The 18,669-nt window shown below is 38.7% G+C and overlaps 1 protein-coding gene across 2 annotated transcripts in view; it reads right to left on the minus strand.

Annotated features, from left to right (window-relative positions):
- The window catches only part of INPP4B (inositol polyphosphate-4-phosphatase type II B), a 285,764-nt gene that overhangs the window by 155,221 nt on the left and 111,874 nt on the right, over positions 1–18,669 (minus strand). For both annotated transcript variants that reach the window (XM_056490189.1, XM_056490188.1), the window contains 2 exons: positions 2,798–2,916; positions 801–917 (listed from right to left, as the gene is read on the minus strand). In XM_056490189.1, coding sequence (XP_056346164.1) covers positions 801–917; positions 2,798–2,916 — 236 coding nt within the window. The remainder of the gene's footprint in view (positions 1–800; positions 918–2,797; positions 2,917–18,669) is intronic.

Consider the following 18,669-nt stretch of genomic DNA (forward strand, 5'->3'; position numbering starts at 1 on the left):
AGGTGTCAAGGGCCATTCTTGATGCCCAAGAGCAAGCTATCAGCTGGACTCTAGCTGCCACAGAAGAAAAACACACATCTCCCATAGGTCCTATGATGACATCTAGCTCTGTAAGGCTGCCTTAGATTACCTGGAACTCATAAAATGGCACTCAAGCTCTGTATTTGGCAGTTAAATCACTCATTGTCCCACTGACCTCCATATATCAGCTCGAGTGAGTAACTTCCAAGAATAAAAAGCTGACTCTGTATTCAAGAATGTACAACACCAGAACCCCAAATGATTCACCTTTAGCTGTGACACTGTAGAGCTTGGACTGCTACAAATCAATAAGAGAAGCAGCGACAGAAAAGCTGCAGGTATCACCACACAAGACATTGAAATAAAATATGAGTCTCTCTCTCCCAAGTTACAGGTTCTACTGTCATCCAGGTTTGTGCATGTAAGTAAAATATTATCAGAAACATATTTCTGAAAAATTATTCACAGTGGTGCAGTCTCAGCCTATTCCATGTGCTCTCTGCCCTCAAAAAGCACACCAGAGCAATCTTTTATTTGCCAGGAATACCTGTCCTGACTCATGCAACCAGTTAAACAGCCAATAGCAAAGTGCCCATCTTAAGTGCATGGCTCTCTTTCTCTATTCTCTAATAAAGCAGATTTTAGGCACAAGAAAACAACAAAACCCATTTTACAACAACCCATTTCCCCAATTTGCTAATGAGAGCCAAAGAACAACAACACAGCAAGAAACCTACTCCTCAGTAAGATCTGTGCTAGGAATGAAGCAAAGCACTTACCGTGTCTTGGGATTTGTCCTTGACATCATAGACTGTCAGTTTTATTTTAGTTTCCTCATAGATGGGGTATTCCGGTGGGAAGGTCACACCAGTCAAAAACAGTGGATCTTTTGTACCCTGTGCAACATGAGGAAACACCCAGTGAGCTAACAGCTGTGCAATGTGTGGGATGTCACTGTGGAAGTACAGAAAGCCAAAAGGAGTCACCTGTCTACAGCAGAGAGATGGGAACAGCTCAGTTTTATTACCCAATCAATGAGAAAAACAAACCTTAAAACTTTATCAGGAAAAATAAAAACAAACAAGCAAACCCCAAACAAAACCACAACAACTTCCTGGAAAGTTTTTTAACTGGAAAGGATATGAAGTGCTTCTGAAGCAGAGATTTTAACATTCTTAAACTGCTCAGCCAGTTTCAGGCTTTAGAATACAACCTGTAACAACCAAACCCTTTCTTACTCCCACAGCACTTTCTGAAAGTACTGCAATTTCATCTTAATTTAAATGAACTAAATATTTTACTTGCACACATGAACAAAAGAGAGCAATCTTCATTAAGCCACAATAATAATTATATAGAAATGTTACAGACTCTCAGTATTACATTTGGATATTGATTTGTGGAGGGGGATTGAAATACACCTCTTTACTCAGTACTGCAATAAAAGAACATTCCCATGCTTTGAAACATTTTCATTACACCTAAAAGCTGTAAACAGAAGTACCTATATCACAGCTACAGATGTACAATTAAAGTAATCATGCAAAATGTTGTTTATAATTTCTTAATATTTAATTATACTTAATTTCCATAAATTACCAGGCACGTATCCTTAAATTTTTCATTAAGTAATTAAATAAATAAATAAAAAAAAATAAAGGATTGTGCATGACAAAGGTAATTTGTCTTATGGATTAACTTTCTGTGCCCCTGCCTTCCCCTCCACCAAAGCTTCACTACAAAGCTGAGAACCTTGACCAAAAAAAAAAACCAAAAACCACAAAATCAGGAATTTATTGAGGTCTAGGACACTGCATTAGGAAATGCATCAACTTCTACTAAAAAAAAAAAAAGGTATCTATTAATCTTTTGCACATCATTCCAGACAGTCTGCAATGAAACATCCTGATCAGATACAAGATATTTGAATTAAGCAGTTTCAGGATAGTTGAGGGCTGAAACCATAATAATTTAATTAGCAGTTGGTTAAAAGTAATCACACAAAGAACTCATGAAATATTCTCATTGTATTTAACAGTTAAAACAAGCCTCTGGCAAAATCATGTGTGTGTTTACAATGAGAGTTCCCTGCCCTTAATGAATCTCTCCAGTAAGTTAAGCAAGTTACACCTACATTGCTCACCCTTCATTTTGTCTGAACCATTTTTGCTGTTTCTGACACTGATGCTTACAGGGCAGAGTGAGGACTAGCAAAGCAGCCTCTGACAACTTTTGCTGTAATGTATGATGCAAGTGACTAATTATTTTATATAAAGTCTCAGACATTACGTACACACATGCTTTTCCCAAATTATGGAGGTAGGATCATATTTTTCAAACTGCAAAAGCAACAACTCTCTACTGGAAAAAATAGAGCAAAAATCAAATAGGGTAACAGCCACATGATACACCTATATTTTCCTGCAATTTAAAAATACTTTCCAAACTTGCTATACTCTTAAATAAGTTTTATTTTGCTTTGCCTTGTCCTTTCATGAGAGCAACTATTCCCTGCTTCATTCTAAACCTGGAGAATTGGAATATTCTCCATGCCTCCACTTGGAACAACAGAGCTTTCATGAAAAGCCAAGTTAATTTCTGTTTATCCTGGTTAAATGCCAAGAACTACAGCACACTTAGGTATGCTTTACTAACTGCCAGAGTGTGCTTGTTTTACCTAAGACTGTGCACTAACTTGTTTTATTCCTAATTCACTTTCCAAGGAAGAAACGAGCAGCCCACTAATCAACATGTTAATGGAACAAGAAAGACTCACCTCCACGATTTCAGTGCTCGAGTACCGTGTCAAAGTGTGCTCTGCTGGGTGCACCACTGAGACCTGGATAAACGTGCTCAGCTTCCGATCACGGGTAGCAGCCACCAGATCCTTGCATGCTGGAGACAGTGCAAAATAAAAATGAAATACTCCACAGCAAACTCCAGGAAAATGCTGTCACAGGCACTGAACAAAGCAGACCATGCTCTGGCTCCAGATTAAATCTCCGGAGACAAGTCGATTTAACAGAGGAAGTCCCTTGGAAGTAACCTACAGAAATAGGAAGTCACATGCCACAGAACTGAGCTGAGATCTCGTTTCCACTAAAAATACTTGCAGCTTCTGCAAAGCTCCCTGCCAGAGGCTCATCAGCCCAGTGCCCGAGCGTGCGTGCGCATACGCTGCAATAGTTAATTTTACATAAGTACTCATTTAATTTGCCCACAAAATCTCTCTTAGCAGCCTTATTGGATCTGCTCTTGTCTGACAATTCTTCCAGTTACACAACCATTTCAAACACATTCTGAACCAGCTAATTGCTTCAGTTGTTAATATACTTTGGTTCATATAGTTTGTTACTAGTTGTGAACTTAGCAGAACTAGTTATCAGGTATAAATCTGCATACCTAAAAGCAGACAGCAACATAACCAATTCTTTTGTCAGCAGCTGGTATATAATTGAGAATTGCATTCTACCTATATTGCACCATTATTAAATCTCATTCTATCTAATAGAGAAATGCAGTTCTGTTTTAGTAATTCATTTTTATCCTGGGCTCAGTCGTTCAGGTGACTGAGATGATTCTTTAGACTAACACACCTCGTGCTTTCAAAATGAAAGGGTGAAAGCACTGGAGGAAAAGGAGGAAATAAATAAATGCACAATTAGCTGCTCCACAGAAGGGACACAGATTAATGGGGCATGCATTGGCTCAAAAGCAAAAACCATCCACCTTCTATTCTTCCCTAAGGAACATACAGGAGTGAACACTGTGTTGGGATCTACCCAGTGCTTTCTGCAGGGTAATAAACTACCCTGGGATCTCAGAAGCCTGAGGCAAGCAAAGAAAAGCCTGTGGATTCAGGAAGGGTAATTGTCAAGAGAGAGCTGAGGGTATTTTCTACAAGCCACTGCCTACCAGGGGCTTCCTCAAGTGCAGCTGACCTTTAACTTTTCAAAAGGTGAGTCAGATTATCCTCACAGCAAGCAAACTTGGTCTGATGAGAAGCCAATGCTAGAAAAGCTCTGATACATACAAAAGGCCAACTCAGCTTGTTTTATACCTTTTTTTCTCCTTTGGGCTTGAACCTGCTGCTGGAGTAAATAAAAGGAAAACTGGCTGAATCTTTTTTACCTCTCTTTTATTACAGTTAAAAGAGACAGGCAGACAATTAAATCTAACCTTCAGAGATGAAAGTTTTTGCTTTAGTCCAAATTGCCAATGAAATCTCCTGGTACATAGTCTTAAACTGACCCTATTATAATTTGGTAGGAAAAGTGGGATAAGCATAAAAAGTTTGTGCACAATGAAATCTTTAAGAAACAGCTGATGTAACAGCACCTGGCTCAAATAGTGAGTTGCCAGCAAGTCCTTGCTGCTAAGACTCACAGAATTATTAAAATGATTGAATATTAGCACTACTTGACATCACCTGAGAAATTACTGACTTACTGAAAAGCAGTTGCCAAAGCACAAAAGGTTGGGCAGACACCTTTTGACACTATTTGACTTTGTCCTCTCTAAAGGTGAATACAGCCAGTTCCCCCCACAAAACCTGATCTCAGGCCACCATACAACCCTTAAATGTTGCACTCTATAATCATTTTTTTAGAATGCAGCACAGTTTGAGGAATAGCAAGAGAGCTCATGTTTACTATCAGAAGCTGGAACAGAGAGACAGTCACATTTTTCACAGCCACCACACAGGAAGGCTAGTCAGCTCACAATTCAATAGAATACAACAAAAGGAAGAAAAACAATGAGACACAATTAGACCCAAAAAAACCACTACCAGTGACTCGGACAGGAGCTCTACAGCTGAACTCCTGCAAAAAGTACTAGTGCATGATGAATGGAGGTAAAATCCTCACAAATAAAAGTTTGATCTAGCTGTGGCTTGTCTCAAATATATTATCTAGATGTGATTAAATCTTTTAGCTGCCAAGAGCACAGGTTTTATCCTATTGAGAAATCTTTAACAATAGGAAGAAGATTTGCACTAAGTGGTCACCACCTTGGTGCTATCTGAACATAGGAGACAATTTATTTCTGTGACAGTACTGCAATCCAGTCATTAGATCATTTTTCCTGTAAAAGGGTGGCTTAGCAGCATGATCTTGAATTTCATTGGATAGAGCTGAAAGGAAAATAACTCATCTGCATATCTCCAGTAGGGAGGATCAGCATAAAGCATCAGAACTCTTTGGGAGACACCAGAGCAGAAGGATAAATGAAATTAAATGAAACCTGCATCTACTTTGATGACACTGTTATTTATCTCTATTGTGACAGTGGACTACTGCTGTTCACAACTTGCCATTCAGTCAGAGAAGATATTCAATAAAGTTGTCCCTGGTAAAGAACACAGAAGTTGTCAGTTTGAGCCACAGTGCATCACTTCCCTTCAAAACAGCTCAAATGAAAAGTTTAACAAAACAAAAGGGCTACTTTTAAGCTGATGCCAAAGAATAAAAGCTTGTTATATCCTGTTTGCAGCCTGGCAGGCTTCACAGCCCCGTGCTGCATTATTGCCCTTTGAACAATTTTACTGTCAACATCTCTGCAAACCTTGGGTCTCCACAGAAACAAAGTGGACGTGAAACATCACACAGTTAGGAAAGCAGAAGACCAGCTACATATTATGTATTTAAACCTGTTAGGTATTATTAGCATAGTACTCAAACAGAAACTGATGAAAACACAAGCATGAAAGGCATTCTGAGGCTGTTTCCTTAACTGCAAAATGTAACACCCTGAGAGCAGGTCGCAACACCAACACACTTTCCACCATCACCTACGCCCAAGCAGACCACAGGTAATGTTAATTCTCAATACTTCACTATGTCTCAATTAATTCTGGAAAAATTCATCAACAGAACTCGGTGAAATGAAGCGCCAGCTTGTACTTACATGCCAAAAGTATATGAATCTACTCATTGTGACTGTTGACTCAGTGTGCCTGAGTCATGCATTCCCCTGGTGACCCCACCTCTGCTGAGCCTATCGGTGTGCAATGAGTGTTTAAGGAAGAGCTGCATTAGGAATAACTTATGCTTTGATACCAACAGAGAAAAAAGTTAAGATAGCAGGAAGAAACAACTCCTCTACTGATATTTCACTGTTCTCTGTGCTGCAGACATGATGGCCGTGCTCTTTGTCCTTCTGTGTGTGCCCACATAAAGAAGCAAAAGACTGGTTACTGTTTCCTCATGGAGGATTTTCTGAAAATGTTACTTCTATATAGGAAGACAGTACAGAGAGAAAAACTTAAAAAACCCAATTATTAACAGTAAGAAGAAAGGAAACAAACAAAACCCAAAATAGAAATAGCTAGAAATTCATCATCTACCTTCCCTGAAACTGTAATATTTCTGACCAGGCACTCAGCACACACTGCTCCAAGCACAAAGCCCACTGCAGAAAAAAAAATAAATTAATCTAGCAGAGAAACAGGGAGATGCAGCATCTCCCAGAAATGGAAGAAATCCAGTAGCTAGAACAAACAATGCAGGCATTAGGAATGAAAGACATCCCCAGCTCAGAGTTCAGAGTTGTTTGGGAAATGAGCCAAGGAGGAGACCAAAAATTGGGAAATGGCATTGAAACTGAATAGCTTATTTTTGCTAGTGAGGAAAAATACAGTCCATTGGTGAATATCTTGTCATACTCTGGATTCACACAATGCATGTGTTAGCCTGTATGACAGTATGCAAGGTAGCTCTCCCTTTAACCAGTGACAGAAACACCATTTCCCACAGCTTCATTCCTTTCCATATTCCAAACCAAAACAGATTCCAGGGGGCTGGCTAGGAACAGGAATTAACAACATAGCCCTGGTGTCTCCAGGGCATGCTATTTTGTGCACTGTCAAAACAACAGAAAATTAGTAGTGTCTGAAGACAAGGGGCATGGGAAAAGCCTGTGTCTCACACACATATATATGTGAAGGTAATGTTCAAATTTTTATTCATTTCATTGATAATGCAGCAGCATTATTATCCCAAAGCAACTCAGTTTATAAATAATAATGTAGAATCTGTCTTAATAAACTAATTAAGTTTACTAAGTAAGGTGTAGCTATTCCTTAGTGGGCAAAAGGACACATTAAAGAAGGGAATGCCACACTTGGACCTGTGCTACAAGCACTGAACAGCACAGAGTTTGCTTTCCCCCACCCTGGGGGGTGTTGGGGATGGCAGGGAAGTGTAAGAGAAGGAAGTGCACATCACCACTTGCTTCTGCCTTTGCTGAAAAGGAATACCCTCAGTCAGGCACATGCAAAAATGCAAAAGCTTAGAAATAATCCAATTTTGGAACGCACAGGAAATCTTTGGACATACTTCCTGAATTAAGAGTGCAGATGCAATTGCAAGAGGGCTGAGAACTGAACAGCCAGTGTGTTCCCTCTTTGGCAAAACATGCCTGAAAGCAAATGAAACAAACATTTGAGGATGGGCATTAGCACAGAATGGTGTCAATGAGCATTCCTGCTAGTGCCCTGTAATAAACCTCATTAACTGGTTTATTGTAAATACTACTAACTGTGCCAGCAGGAATGCTTCAGTTTGCTGATGGGGACAGAAAGAACAGAGAAGTTGCTCCCACAATTTGCAGCTCCCAGAATCATTCACCATGCAACACTAAATGTCAAAGGATGGGGCCACAAAAATGACAAAGTCCATGTTGTCACAAAATGAGGGCAGAGTTACATAGCCATGTGTGACACTGTTTAATTGTAGTGACTAAAACAAAGGCTCAGACTCAGGTGAACTCTATAATAAAAAGAACCTCTGTGCAACAGAGACTACATTTGGAGCACATATACAAATAAGTAAAGATCCACTGATTTTCAGCTGCAAAGACATTCAAGATCACTGTTCCTGTCTCTGGGGATGAGAGGCTTCTATAAAAATAATATATCTCTTCTCTGGAACATACAGCTAGTTGCTAAAGTAACCTAGTTACATTTTCAAGGAAATGTACATACATAAAGCAATTAGTACCCTTCAGGGATGTCTGTAATAAACAGCAGGAAGAAAATGTCTACCAACAATCCAAGAAGAAAGATGGCAAGAAAGTCTTACCAAATGAAGCATAAAAAAAGAGTCTCTATGGCATCTCTACAAGTACAGGTTTTGGGGGAATAAACCCCAACAAACAGTAAACAATATTAACAATACCAGCTATAATAATGTATCAGTATGCTGCCCAGAAAAACATCATTCATTACCCACTTAATTTGCAGCTAAAAGAACAAGATTATTTATGAGTCACTGAAATGAGATATACATGAATGCTGCTGGGGGGAAATGCTGTATGCTGATGGAGGGTAGGGATAAGTGATCATGCCCATGAGTTGAGATGCCAGCTGCACTCATCACCTTATTAGCAGATGAAGTGATTAATCTGGTTAGAATTACCACCACGAAAACCAGAAGTGATCTATTTCAGAGTAAGGCCTGTGAGTGTGGGGGGGTGTAGCTGCAAAGGGGCTTTGATCCCAGCCCAGCTGGTGGAGTGTGACAGCCAGAGCAGCACCAGAGTGATCAGGGAAGTTTCCTTAGCAATGCAAAGGCTTAATCTGCAACTTCTCATTTCCACTGCCAGCATTTCCTGAGCAGGGGGTTCAATTCTTGTGACGTGCTAGAACAGGCCTATTTCCTCTTACAGCTTTGCTATCTAGCCTGGACAACCCCAGATTATTAGAGGTTTAAGCATGATAGATGCAAGAGGCTCAGGAAAGAGGCTGACTGGATCAACACAGCTCACAGCATCATATCTGCACTGCAGGAGCAAATGCGTGGTTACATGTGTTAGGCATCCATCCAGTGCTATTTACATTTGTTGTGCAGTGATCCCCTGCTAACATCAGATGATCTGTTCCAGCACATGCACAATCCTGCTCCAGCTTTACTTACAGTTGTGGAAAACTGAATTCCATCATCTTTATGCTCTAGACTTCAGCTGCACAACAGCAAGAGGAGGAGAACGTCCAGCTTGGCTTAGAAAATGTCCTTAAGTAATGAAACAAACTGCTTTTGACCAATGTTTTTGAAAAACTTTAATTTTTGAAAAAGTGTCTGAGAATATGTATCTCTGTGGATCTCTTTAAAGTAATTATGAAAATATGTTCCCTGCATTTCCTTCCAGAGCACACTGTGACTAACAGCACAGAAAACTTTGTCTAAGATGTTGCAGTAGACTTGTGACAGCAAAGCAGATCTTGTTTGCTTTAGATTATCAAGTATCTTCTCTCCTTCTAGTCCAAACTATTCTACTCATGGCAGCATCTCCTAATAATATTTAGGCTCTAACCTTCCATTTTCTAGTGAGAGAAATTAAGAAAGAAGGGGGCAGGAGGGAAAGGGCTTGAAGCCTTACAAAACCTTGCTATACATTACTACACTCCAAAATACATTCTTATCAAAATCAATTTTGATAGTGCTATTCCAAGGCTGCAATTTATTTTGACGTGGTTGGTATTTCAGAATACCACAAAAGGGTTTAGATCCTCAGGGAAACAGAGCTAAATATCATTTCCTCCTTCACCTTTTCCTAATATTATCATTTCAAGTATCTAATGAAGCAGTAATCTTGCTGTAATTTCTCTCACAGATTTCTCACTACTCAAAAAAGAGAGTTGTTAAAAGTACTAGATGAAGAATAAAAAAAACCTGCAAATTTTCTTTGAACTATGACCTTGATACCATAAGCTCTCAGAAAATTATTAGAATCTATAACAATTTCGTTTAGATTTTATAAGTAAAATACATTCTGCTGGTTCCTAACATTTCCCACCTCTTTGGAAATAAAATAAACGTAAAAAAATACATCAGCAATACCACAAGAAGATGAAAAACAAAAGTGCCAAGTCTCAGTTTTCAGTCTGCCACATCTGTTTTTATTACAACAGCACACATTGCTTCCTTTGACATGAGCATTTATTCACTGCTACACCACTTGTCAAGTGTAGCATTACATGAGTTTGATCTTCAGTGTGCAGTATTACTTTACAACATTGTAGAGACAGGAGTTCTCTAATATGTAAAGAAAATTCAGCTGTTGCTTAGCCTGACTACAAATCCATGTCTCCATTTGCATCTTCACAAGATACTTTCAGGCTTGGAGAGGAAAGAAACAAAAACACAAAAATAAAGGAAGGCAGTCAAACAACACAGTCCAGCAACTGCAGCAGACAAGAAGGTTCAGGAAGAGTTCTAAACAACCTGAAACATTTTAGGGTGCTTCTTTGCTGCACAAAAGCTGCTCTGAGCAGCTGTAAGGAACCTACTCTGGCTCCTGGGTAGAAGTCCAGAGAGGAAAAAGTGATCCACCTGCAGCCTGGACAAGCCACCCAAACCAGCTGATGTTAACACTGACATAAAGACATCTAAGAAATGCTGCAGGTTTAGAGGCTGTGTTAAGGATTTTGTGTGAAATTCTCTGGAGCCAGCTCTGTAATTAATTGTAAGCTAATTCATGTGTGGCCACAGCCCTGATGCCCATGAGACTCTGCTGGTGAATAAAACTATAAATTCCTTCTTTAAGTAAAAATGTTATGTAGTAAAGGAACACAAATGAAGATCCAGGAAAAGATGCAGTAGGGAGCTACATTAACAACAGTAACTCACAAAACAAAGACAGACAATAATAAAAGCAAACTATAGATCTACTGTTTTACTGAACAGCCTTAAGATTCATCTGTGTGAGAGGAGCTGTGTTCCTTCCTTTCATTGTGCCAAAGACAGGGACAAGAAAGTCATGTAGCTTCAACGTCAAAGATTTTTTAAAAAACAACCCAAAAATAAAATAATTTTAAAACCCCACCAAAATCACCTCCTCAACATACCCTAAGGGAAGCTAGCAGGAATGTTTGAGCCCTGTAGCACTCTCCATGTGTAGTGCTCAGAAGAGGTAAAATGTGGCCTCTAAAAAAAAGTAGGTGGCATATGATTTACCTGTATGTTGGTCATTTTTTTTCATTTTAACTCCCTACTCTGCTGGGTTCCTAATGTCAGGCTGAGCCACAACTGGCTGTCATTGCATAGGTGTCTGATGTTGAAAATTACCAGAGAGACAGCCTAAAAAAATGGTTTTCTACAGAAAACACAATACAAAGCACTGACTAATCCCTCCAATATGCCAGAGCTGACCTTTTAGCAAAACAAAACCCACACATCTCAAAGGAAAGCAGACTAAAATGTACTTCAAAGACAAGGCAAAGAAGAGCAAGACACACTTTTAATCAAAGGAGAAAATAGATTTCTGCAATCCAGAACAATCACTTTTAGCCCAATAATGATTAAACTTCCCAGTAGGGAAATGCTTGATAAATGTTAAATCATCTGCATTCAGGCTGTAGTTAAAAGGAGATGTTCTAACACAAGTAAGACTTGTTTGAAAAGGTAGTAATTCTGGATTAATACTAAATTAAACCAAGATAAACCAAGTCCAAATCAGAGAATGTTTAACTCCTCAAAAGACTTTGAAGTAGTCATTCTGGCCAATAATTAATCATTGCTTTAATAGAATGGGACCTGCAAAAATAGCCAAGTAGAAGTCCTTCACAAGGAATTTTAGAAAACATATTTGTATCTTTTTCACATAAATGACAGAGTCCAGAAATAAAACCTCACAGGTCAAGGGTCATGTCACAGACAAGCTTCAAGGAATCCATCTCCCACGAGCATCCTGTATTTGTTTACTTGTGTATTTTGAAGGAATAACCTTTACTCTTAAATTTCTCCAAAAAATGTACCTCATATATGAGAACTCTGATGGTAAAGACAGTCTTCTAAAAAGAACAGGGTGAAAAACACCAGTGACCATAGCTGTTGTGATTGCCTGGATGTAATTTTCAAGTAACATTTTCAAAGCAGCACATACATTTGTATTCCCAGTTGCTTTAATATCAACACCAAGCTCATTTCCCCTCCAAAATACTCCTAATTATTACTCTAAACTTTCAACTCTGCAGTTTCTATTTTGAAGGAGATTTAAAAGGGAGACATTGATTTCTACAAACAAGTAAAATCCAAATCAGAAAATTTGATCCTTATACTATAAATAAACTCCCATTTCTAGCAGAAGTTTCTTCAAGGGTGAACAGTGGCTATTTACATGCAACCATAATATATTTGAAACTGCCTTGATTTTGATATGTTGGCACATATAAAGACATAGCTGACTTACTGAGATAATCTTAAATTTCCACTCATTTGTACAAAGAAATATTAGTTTAGGACTAAAAGGAAACAAACAAAAAGCAAAAAAAAAACCCAAGAATTTTATTTTCTCTGTAGAGACAGCCCCTGGCAGATTTGAAATCTAAATCCTGAATTACCAAGGTATTGCAGCTCATCTCTAAGTTGAAAACAATGCTAGCCCACTTCAGTTTTTAAAGCAGCTCATTTAAACTCCTACAGACACCAATCCTCAGCTTCTCAGGTGTGAAGAATTGTTTTGAACACTGAAGTAAATTTTAAAAACGCTTCTTTATTACATTTCAGTTTTATAATCCACATAACAGGCAAATACCACTCTAAAAATATGGTTGATAATAATAATTACAGTGTCCATAACTGGACTAGAAAACCTATTTGCCACAGGGGTAAGGGTAAAACAATGAAGAAAAGCATTCTTAAGCATTTTGTTTGTTTTCAGTACAGCACTTCAGGTCAGTCTGCCAGTCATGCTGCATCTAGTGTTGTGTGGCATTTTGTGCTGCTGCATTTAGGAGAATTCTAGTTTTCTCAGGGCCTCAAATCTCACCACAGGACATATATTTCAGATTTTCCTAACATAAGTACATCTATAACTAATGTGTCCAAAAGGGGAGGATGACTTTAGTCTTCTGTTAATTCGACATTTTTCTATTTATGTAACTTCTGTTTCTACATATAAGGATTAAAAGCAAGTCCATTGGGAAATGTTTTATAACATCAAAGTATTACTGCAATTATTTCTACAGGCATAATCAGAGATGTATTTAACAACTGCCACTTGAAAAACATGTTCAGCTAATACAGTGAAATACCATTAGAGTCAAAAAAGTCAAGAGCTATCATGCTTTGAGTTATTAAAAAATGTTTTCAGTTAATATATTATTGGCCTAACAACAGAGTTGCTTCATTTCTGTTGAGTCATTACCATTCTGCACAAGAAGCACAGAACTCTGTGACTACTATAACCTGTAAATTATTTGCTTGCTTTTTGTCATCCAAATAATCTCTACCCTTTTGGAATTATGAGGTGACTTTAACTTCACAGAGAAAGATACACAGGGAAAGAGATGGAAGGAATTCTCCAGGCAGTTTTTCATGAAGTGTTCTACAGTCTGGGCTAAAGATTAGGAAAGACCAACTGCAAAAAGTGGCATTAAAACATTTGAAAGTAAACTCTCAACAAGCCAGAGATAGCCACGAGTGGGTTTTAAACAAAATACTCTGAGCCTCCACACACCTGCTACCTGGCTCTGGAGGGATTTGAAGTCCCCAGGTATTTAAGCTTTGAACTGTAAGAGGTCCCTGCACACCTGCAGGGTGGCTCCAGGGCACATCCCTGACTGGCAAGTGGAGCAGCTCCGAGGCCACCTCTGGCCCTGCCAGGACCTGAAAAGCACACAGCTCTCCTGACAGGCAGTGGCAGGGCACAGCTGCTCATCCACACTGTGCAAAAACATCACTGCTCATTTCCTTCACTACACACCCAGCAGGGTGGCTGAAGGAGAAATGGGGCCAGTGCCTCTCCGGATTCAGTGGAGCACTGGACCAGAAAGGGGTCACACACAGAGCACATCCACAAGTTCAGCACTCTGCCCACCTCTAACATAACAGCTGCAAACCATTACAGGAAGACTTCAGTCTGCTTGCATCCACTCAAAGCTGTCCCACCTTGATTGCAAAATAATGAAGATTTTCCTGGCAGCAGGCATAGACAGCACAAAAGATAATTGGAATTTAGTATTTTTCTTTTTTTTTTTTTTCTTACATTCCAGTACCACTGAACTCAAGTTGCTGTCCATCATGACTCCAGAACTGAGGTTCACTCCACTGGGAACAGGGCACCAATCTCTTAAACAGTCATCCTCAGCTTATTTTGTCTTTGACCCAAATTCCTTTCTTCACAGAGAAAGGGCTAAGATTTTCAACTCAGGGTAAAAGTCCACTTCAATTTTATTCCTGGCCAACACCACTGCTGCAAATACATGTTTACTAAAGATGATTTACTTCAAGCTTTCATTTTAGAAACATTCCTACAAATATCTCTTCCTTAAATATACAGGAAAAAATAAACATAATTTTGCATACATACAAAAATTCATAAAAATGAACATCAGTAGCATATTATCCAGGCCAAGAGCATCCACAAAACTAATTTAACAATAGCTGACTCTACCCAGTCCTGACTCTCTCTGCCCAAAAAGAAAGGCAATTCAGGCTGCTGTTAAATTCTTCATGGTGTTTTCAGTGTGCCCCACGTTTAATTATGATGCAAGGGTGGAAGGTTCCCTAGAATATCTTGGATCCTCATAGACAGCAACAATTTTAAATAGTCTAACTTCAGCATAATTGTAAGTGACTATTTAGAGATCCTGAAGATTTTTTAGATCATAAGCAAGGTATCAACAAAAGTAAGGATCAACAGATACCTTTCTGTCCATATACAGTACAGAATGTTGGAGGAGTCCATGTCAAACCAATCACTAGCAGCTCTAAGAAGCCTCCAAACTCTTTCTGGAAAGTTACATGACAAATCCCTGGCAAAGAGATGTTAGAATCAGCCTTAAGCTTAACAAGTTCAACCCCCCTGCCCAAGCAGGGTCAACTACAGCAGGCTACATCCATTTGGGTATTTTTCACCATCCAAGGACAAACACTTTACAACCTCCTGAGGTCATCTGTGCCAGTGCTTGACCACCCTCACAGTAAAAAAAAAAAAAAAAAAAAAAAAATCCCAACTGTCCCTCTCCAGTAATTCCAAAATAAAATTTCTCATTCCTGTCTAGAAAAAAAATCACAGTACTGCAAGGGTCATTAAGCAGCAGCAGAGAAAACTAAGATGTCAGGCACTGAAGCACACAACCAGGGATACTAAAAATGGCTCTTCAGCAAACTTAGTGGTGCACACAATTTCTTCTTAAAGTGGATATAAAGTTTAAAATTTTAATGCTACCACACTTTGCAGTTGGATGAAAAAAAGCACAGTTTCTAGAAGAATCAGTGTAGTTTTAAAGGATTTATGAAACTGTGGAAAAGACGAACATCTATTGCTGAAAACATTGTGCAGACATTGTATACCTTTTAAGCTTCCCTGACAACAGCATTGTTAAGGAGTTAAGATTTAAAAAAAAAAAAAAAAAAACCAAAAAAAAACACCACACAAACCTACTGCATTCTGAATAGTTAAAATGTCAGCTTCCTGGGAGGCAGGGAAAGGTTGGAAGAAGGCAGCAGGGCCAGGACTGCCATCCAAGTCTCAGTTGTAGGTAAGGAAGTCTTATAGAGCTTTCTACAAGAACAAAAGAATAACTCATCCTTATTTGGCTTGTTGCTCTCTATGTACAAATATCTGCAACAGAAAACATTATAAGGGTCTAAATAGTCCTCTTCTTTCAGACAAGCTTTCTGGACCCACAGAGAAATCAGCCATGGGTTTATTATGTACCAGGTAAGCACAAAGCCAGCTGGTTACTCAGGGGCTGTCCCTGTGGATGTGTGGTGATGTAATGGGACAGTGCACTCAGGGCCATTCTCACTGGGAAGATGCTGCCCAGAACATCTCCTTCCATGGCAGAAAACTGCCAGGTAGGCCACAGCTCTCCCTTTCCCATTTCAGCCACACCTTCTCCCACTCACTCTCCTCCAAAATCCTAAAACCGGAATGGGGTAGAGGAGGCTTATGTGGCTTTTTGCTCTCTGTTTACAAATATCTGCAATAGAAAACACTCTCACTGAGGATCTAAATAGTCCTCTTCATCCAGACAAGTTTCCTGGACCCACAGCGAAATCAGATTTTTTTTATGTACCAGGTAAGCACAAAGCCAGCTGGTCACTTAGGGGCTGTCCCTGTGGATGTGCAGTGATATAACAGGGCTCAGGGCCATTCTCACTGGGAAGATGCTGCCTAGAAAATCTCCTTCCATGGCAGAAAACTGCCAGGTTTTCCCCTTCCCAGCTCAGCCACACCTTCTCCCACTGGCTCTCTTGTGCCATTCCAACATCCCAAAGCCTGAAGGGGTAAAGGATGAGTGCATTTCTGTATGCTCAAACACCCCCACAAGTCAAATCTCCTGCTGAGATCTACCACACCCAGGTGGGAACCATCCTAGGCAATCTGGAGAGCCTCATTTAAGAAAATCAGGTTCAAATATTGAACTGCAAAGAGCACATAGAGTAGCAAGGAAATAGGAGAAAGTATGCACAATAGAAGGCATATCTTTGGGCAAAAGCAGGAAGGGAAAAATAATGATGAAAAAAAGAGCAGCAGCATGTGCCAAAAATAACTTCTCTCTAACACAATGATCTTTAATCCTACTTTCCTATGAACTAAAAATACCCTAGAAACACAAGTTTTCCATTTCATCAGAATAAGTGAAAAATTAAGGCCACATTTACCAGAATGCCCAATAATTCAAAAGCCAAGCACTATGCTTCCGAAAATACTAAAAGACAAATGAAAATATCCATTGAGTTATTTGTTGGTGGTTTTTAAATATATAAGAGAAAAAAAAAAAATCATACAAAAGCTCAATTTGAGAGAATTGCAATAAATCTCTACCTATATCTATACATTAAGTAATTCTGGAGCCCTTTTCCTACAATTTTCGATCAGCCTTAGAAATTATCATTATATTACTGATAGCTAAGACTGTTTTACCTCAGAAACTAGAAATAGTTCAGATAAAGCAGCATGGAATGAGGTAGATGAGCCCATGCTAAGGTTCAGCTCTTGTAATTAATGTGTTTCTAGCACCCTGCCTCACTGGGATACTGAGCTGGCACTCCTCTTCACAGAAAACATAAGCTTTCAGCATAAACACAACCTTGCCTCTGAAATTTTGGATAAAAGGAATTTTGCAAACATGAGACAACAATTGTAAAGTCTATGAGAAAAAAACATGCCATAGACACAAATGCAACATTTTCAATATCAAGAAAAAAAATTATTTTACTAAGAAGCCTACCAATTTTATGTATTTAAGGTTTGAAAAGGAGAGGTCCTTCCTAGTCTTACCCTCCTTTTTTCTCCCCTGGAATTCTAAATGCAGCAGTTTTCTAACTGACAAGATTTCAGAGTTTGTACATTTCTGACAGAATTTAATCCTATTATCTGCTGCATCATTCTAAGCTAAGATGATAAACCCCTGTTCTCAGAATAGCTAAATTCCAAAAAACCCTTTCAGCTGTTAAATAGCTTTTCAAATTCAGGTACCTACAAACTCCTCTCTAAACAGATTAGCCATAGCTATTCAAAACTTATCTCTAGATAAGTGTTTATATCAAAACACGTGAAAGTCACGGTGAGAATTTTTATGCTATTAGATTTAGAAGTTTCCCTTACTCACAGCCCTGATTTATACATATTTACATTTACAAGGTTGTCAATCACTTTCTCCTGGTAGTTCAAATACATTTTTTTTCTTGAAAGCAAAAGCTTCTGGAAACAGGAAATATTTCAATTTCATGGAGCAGAAGGGAAGAAAACTGCCTGAAGCTCAGTTTGCACCTGGGTTTAATCTTGATACTCCAAACATCCTCATGCTTCTTACTACTTGCATCAGCACATCAGCAGATTTCTGTAAATTCATCACACTGGAATATGCTCAGACAGTAATGATTTGGTCCCTCATGCTGGTTCATCCTCTGCTCTGACCCACTTCAGAGCAAATAAACATCCCTGCATTTCAAGAGCTCATCATGAGGATTAACTGCTACATACACCCTGTAAAGTACAAATTTAATCTCTAACACCTACACAGAAGTTGAATTTACACGAGCCAAAGCTAGTTAATGAAAATCATTAAATATCAATGGATGCTGACAAGTTGGAAATACATCTAAGACTACTTCTATTAGAAATTGCTTCTTACTGATACAGGAAAAAAAGTAGACAACAAACAAAAATGAGTAATGCTACACTAGATACAAAGGATTTTCAGCAATGAAACAAATTTTCATATTTATAGACTACATAGAATAGATATACACATAAATCTCTGTATAGATAATTCCATTAAGAACTATTTAATTGTAAAGTACATAGTCTTATAAGCAGAATTTTCGGTTTCTCTTAATATGCAGAAAGCAGAGAGAACACTAACTGTTCATCTTCCCAAGTTTCATTATTGGAATTTTTGAGTCCTTGTGTATTAAGCCCTACAATTAGTACAGATTAATATTTAAGGACCATGAGAGCATCCTGCTTTTCCAGCTGCAATGCAAATGAAGACAATCCCTGCCCTAAAGGGATTGAAGGATAGATTTCTAGAATTACAGTGCCTACAGGTACAGATTTAAAAATCCAGCCTAATTTTCTAGGACTCAAACCCACTTAAGCTGGAAAAAAGCAAACAAGAATATGAGTTTTTGAAAAGGATTCTGGTTTTCAGCTTTCTGGGGTATGTGTCCGTGCCACACACACATCCCACCT

This window comes from Oenanthe melanoleuca, chromosome 4, assembly GCF_029582105.1.
Source record: "Oenanthe melanoleuca isolate GR-GAL-2019-014 chromosome 4, OMel1.0, whole genome shotgun sequence".
In the NCBI taxonomy this organism is placed as follows: Eukaryota; Metazoa; Chordata; class Aves; order Passeriformes; family Muscicapidae; genus Oenanthe; species Oenanthe melanoleuca.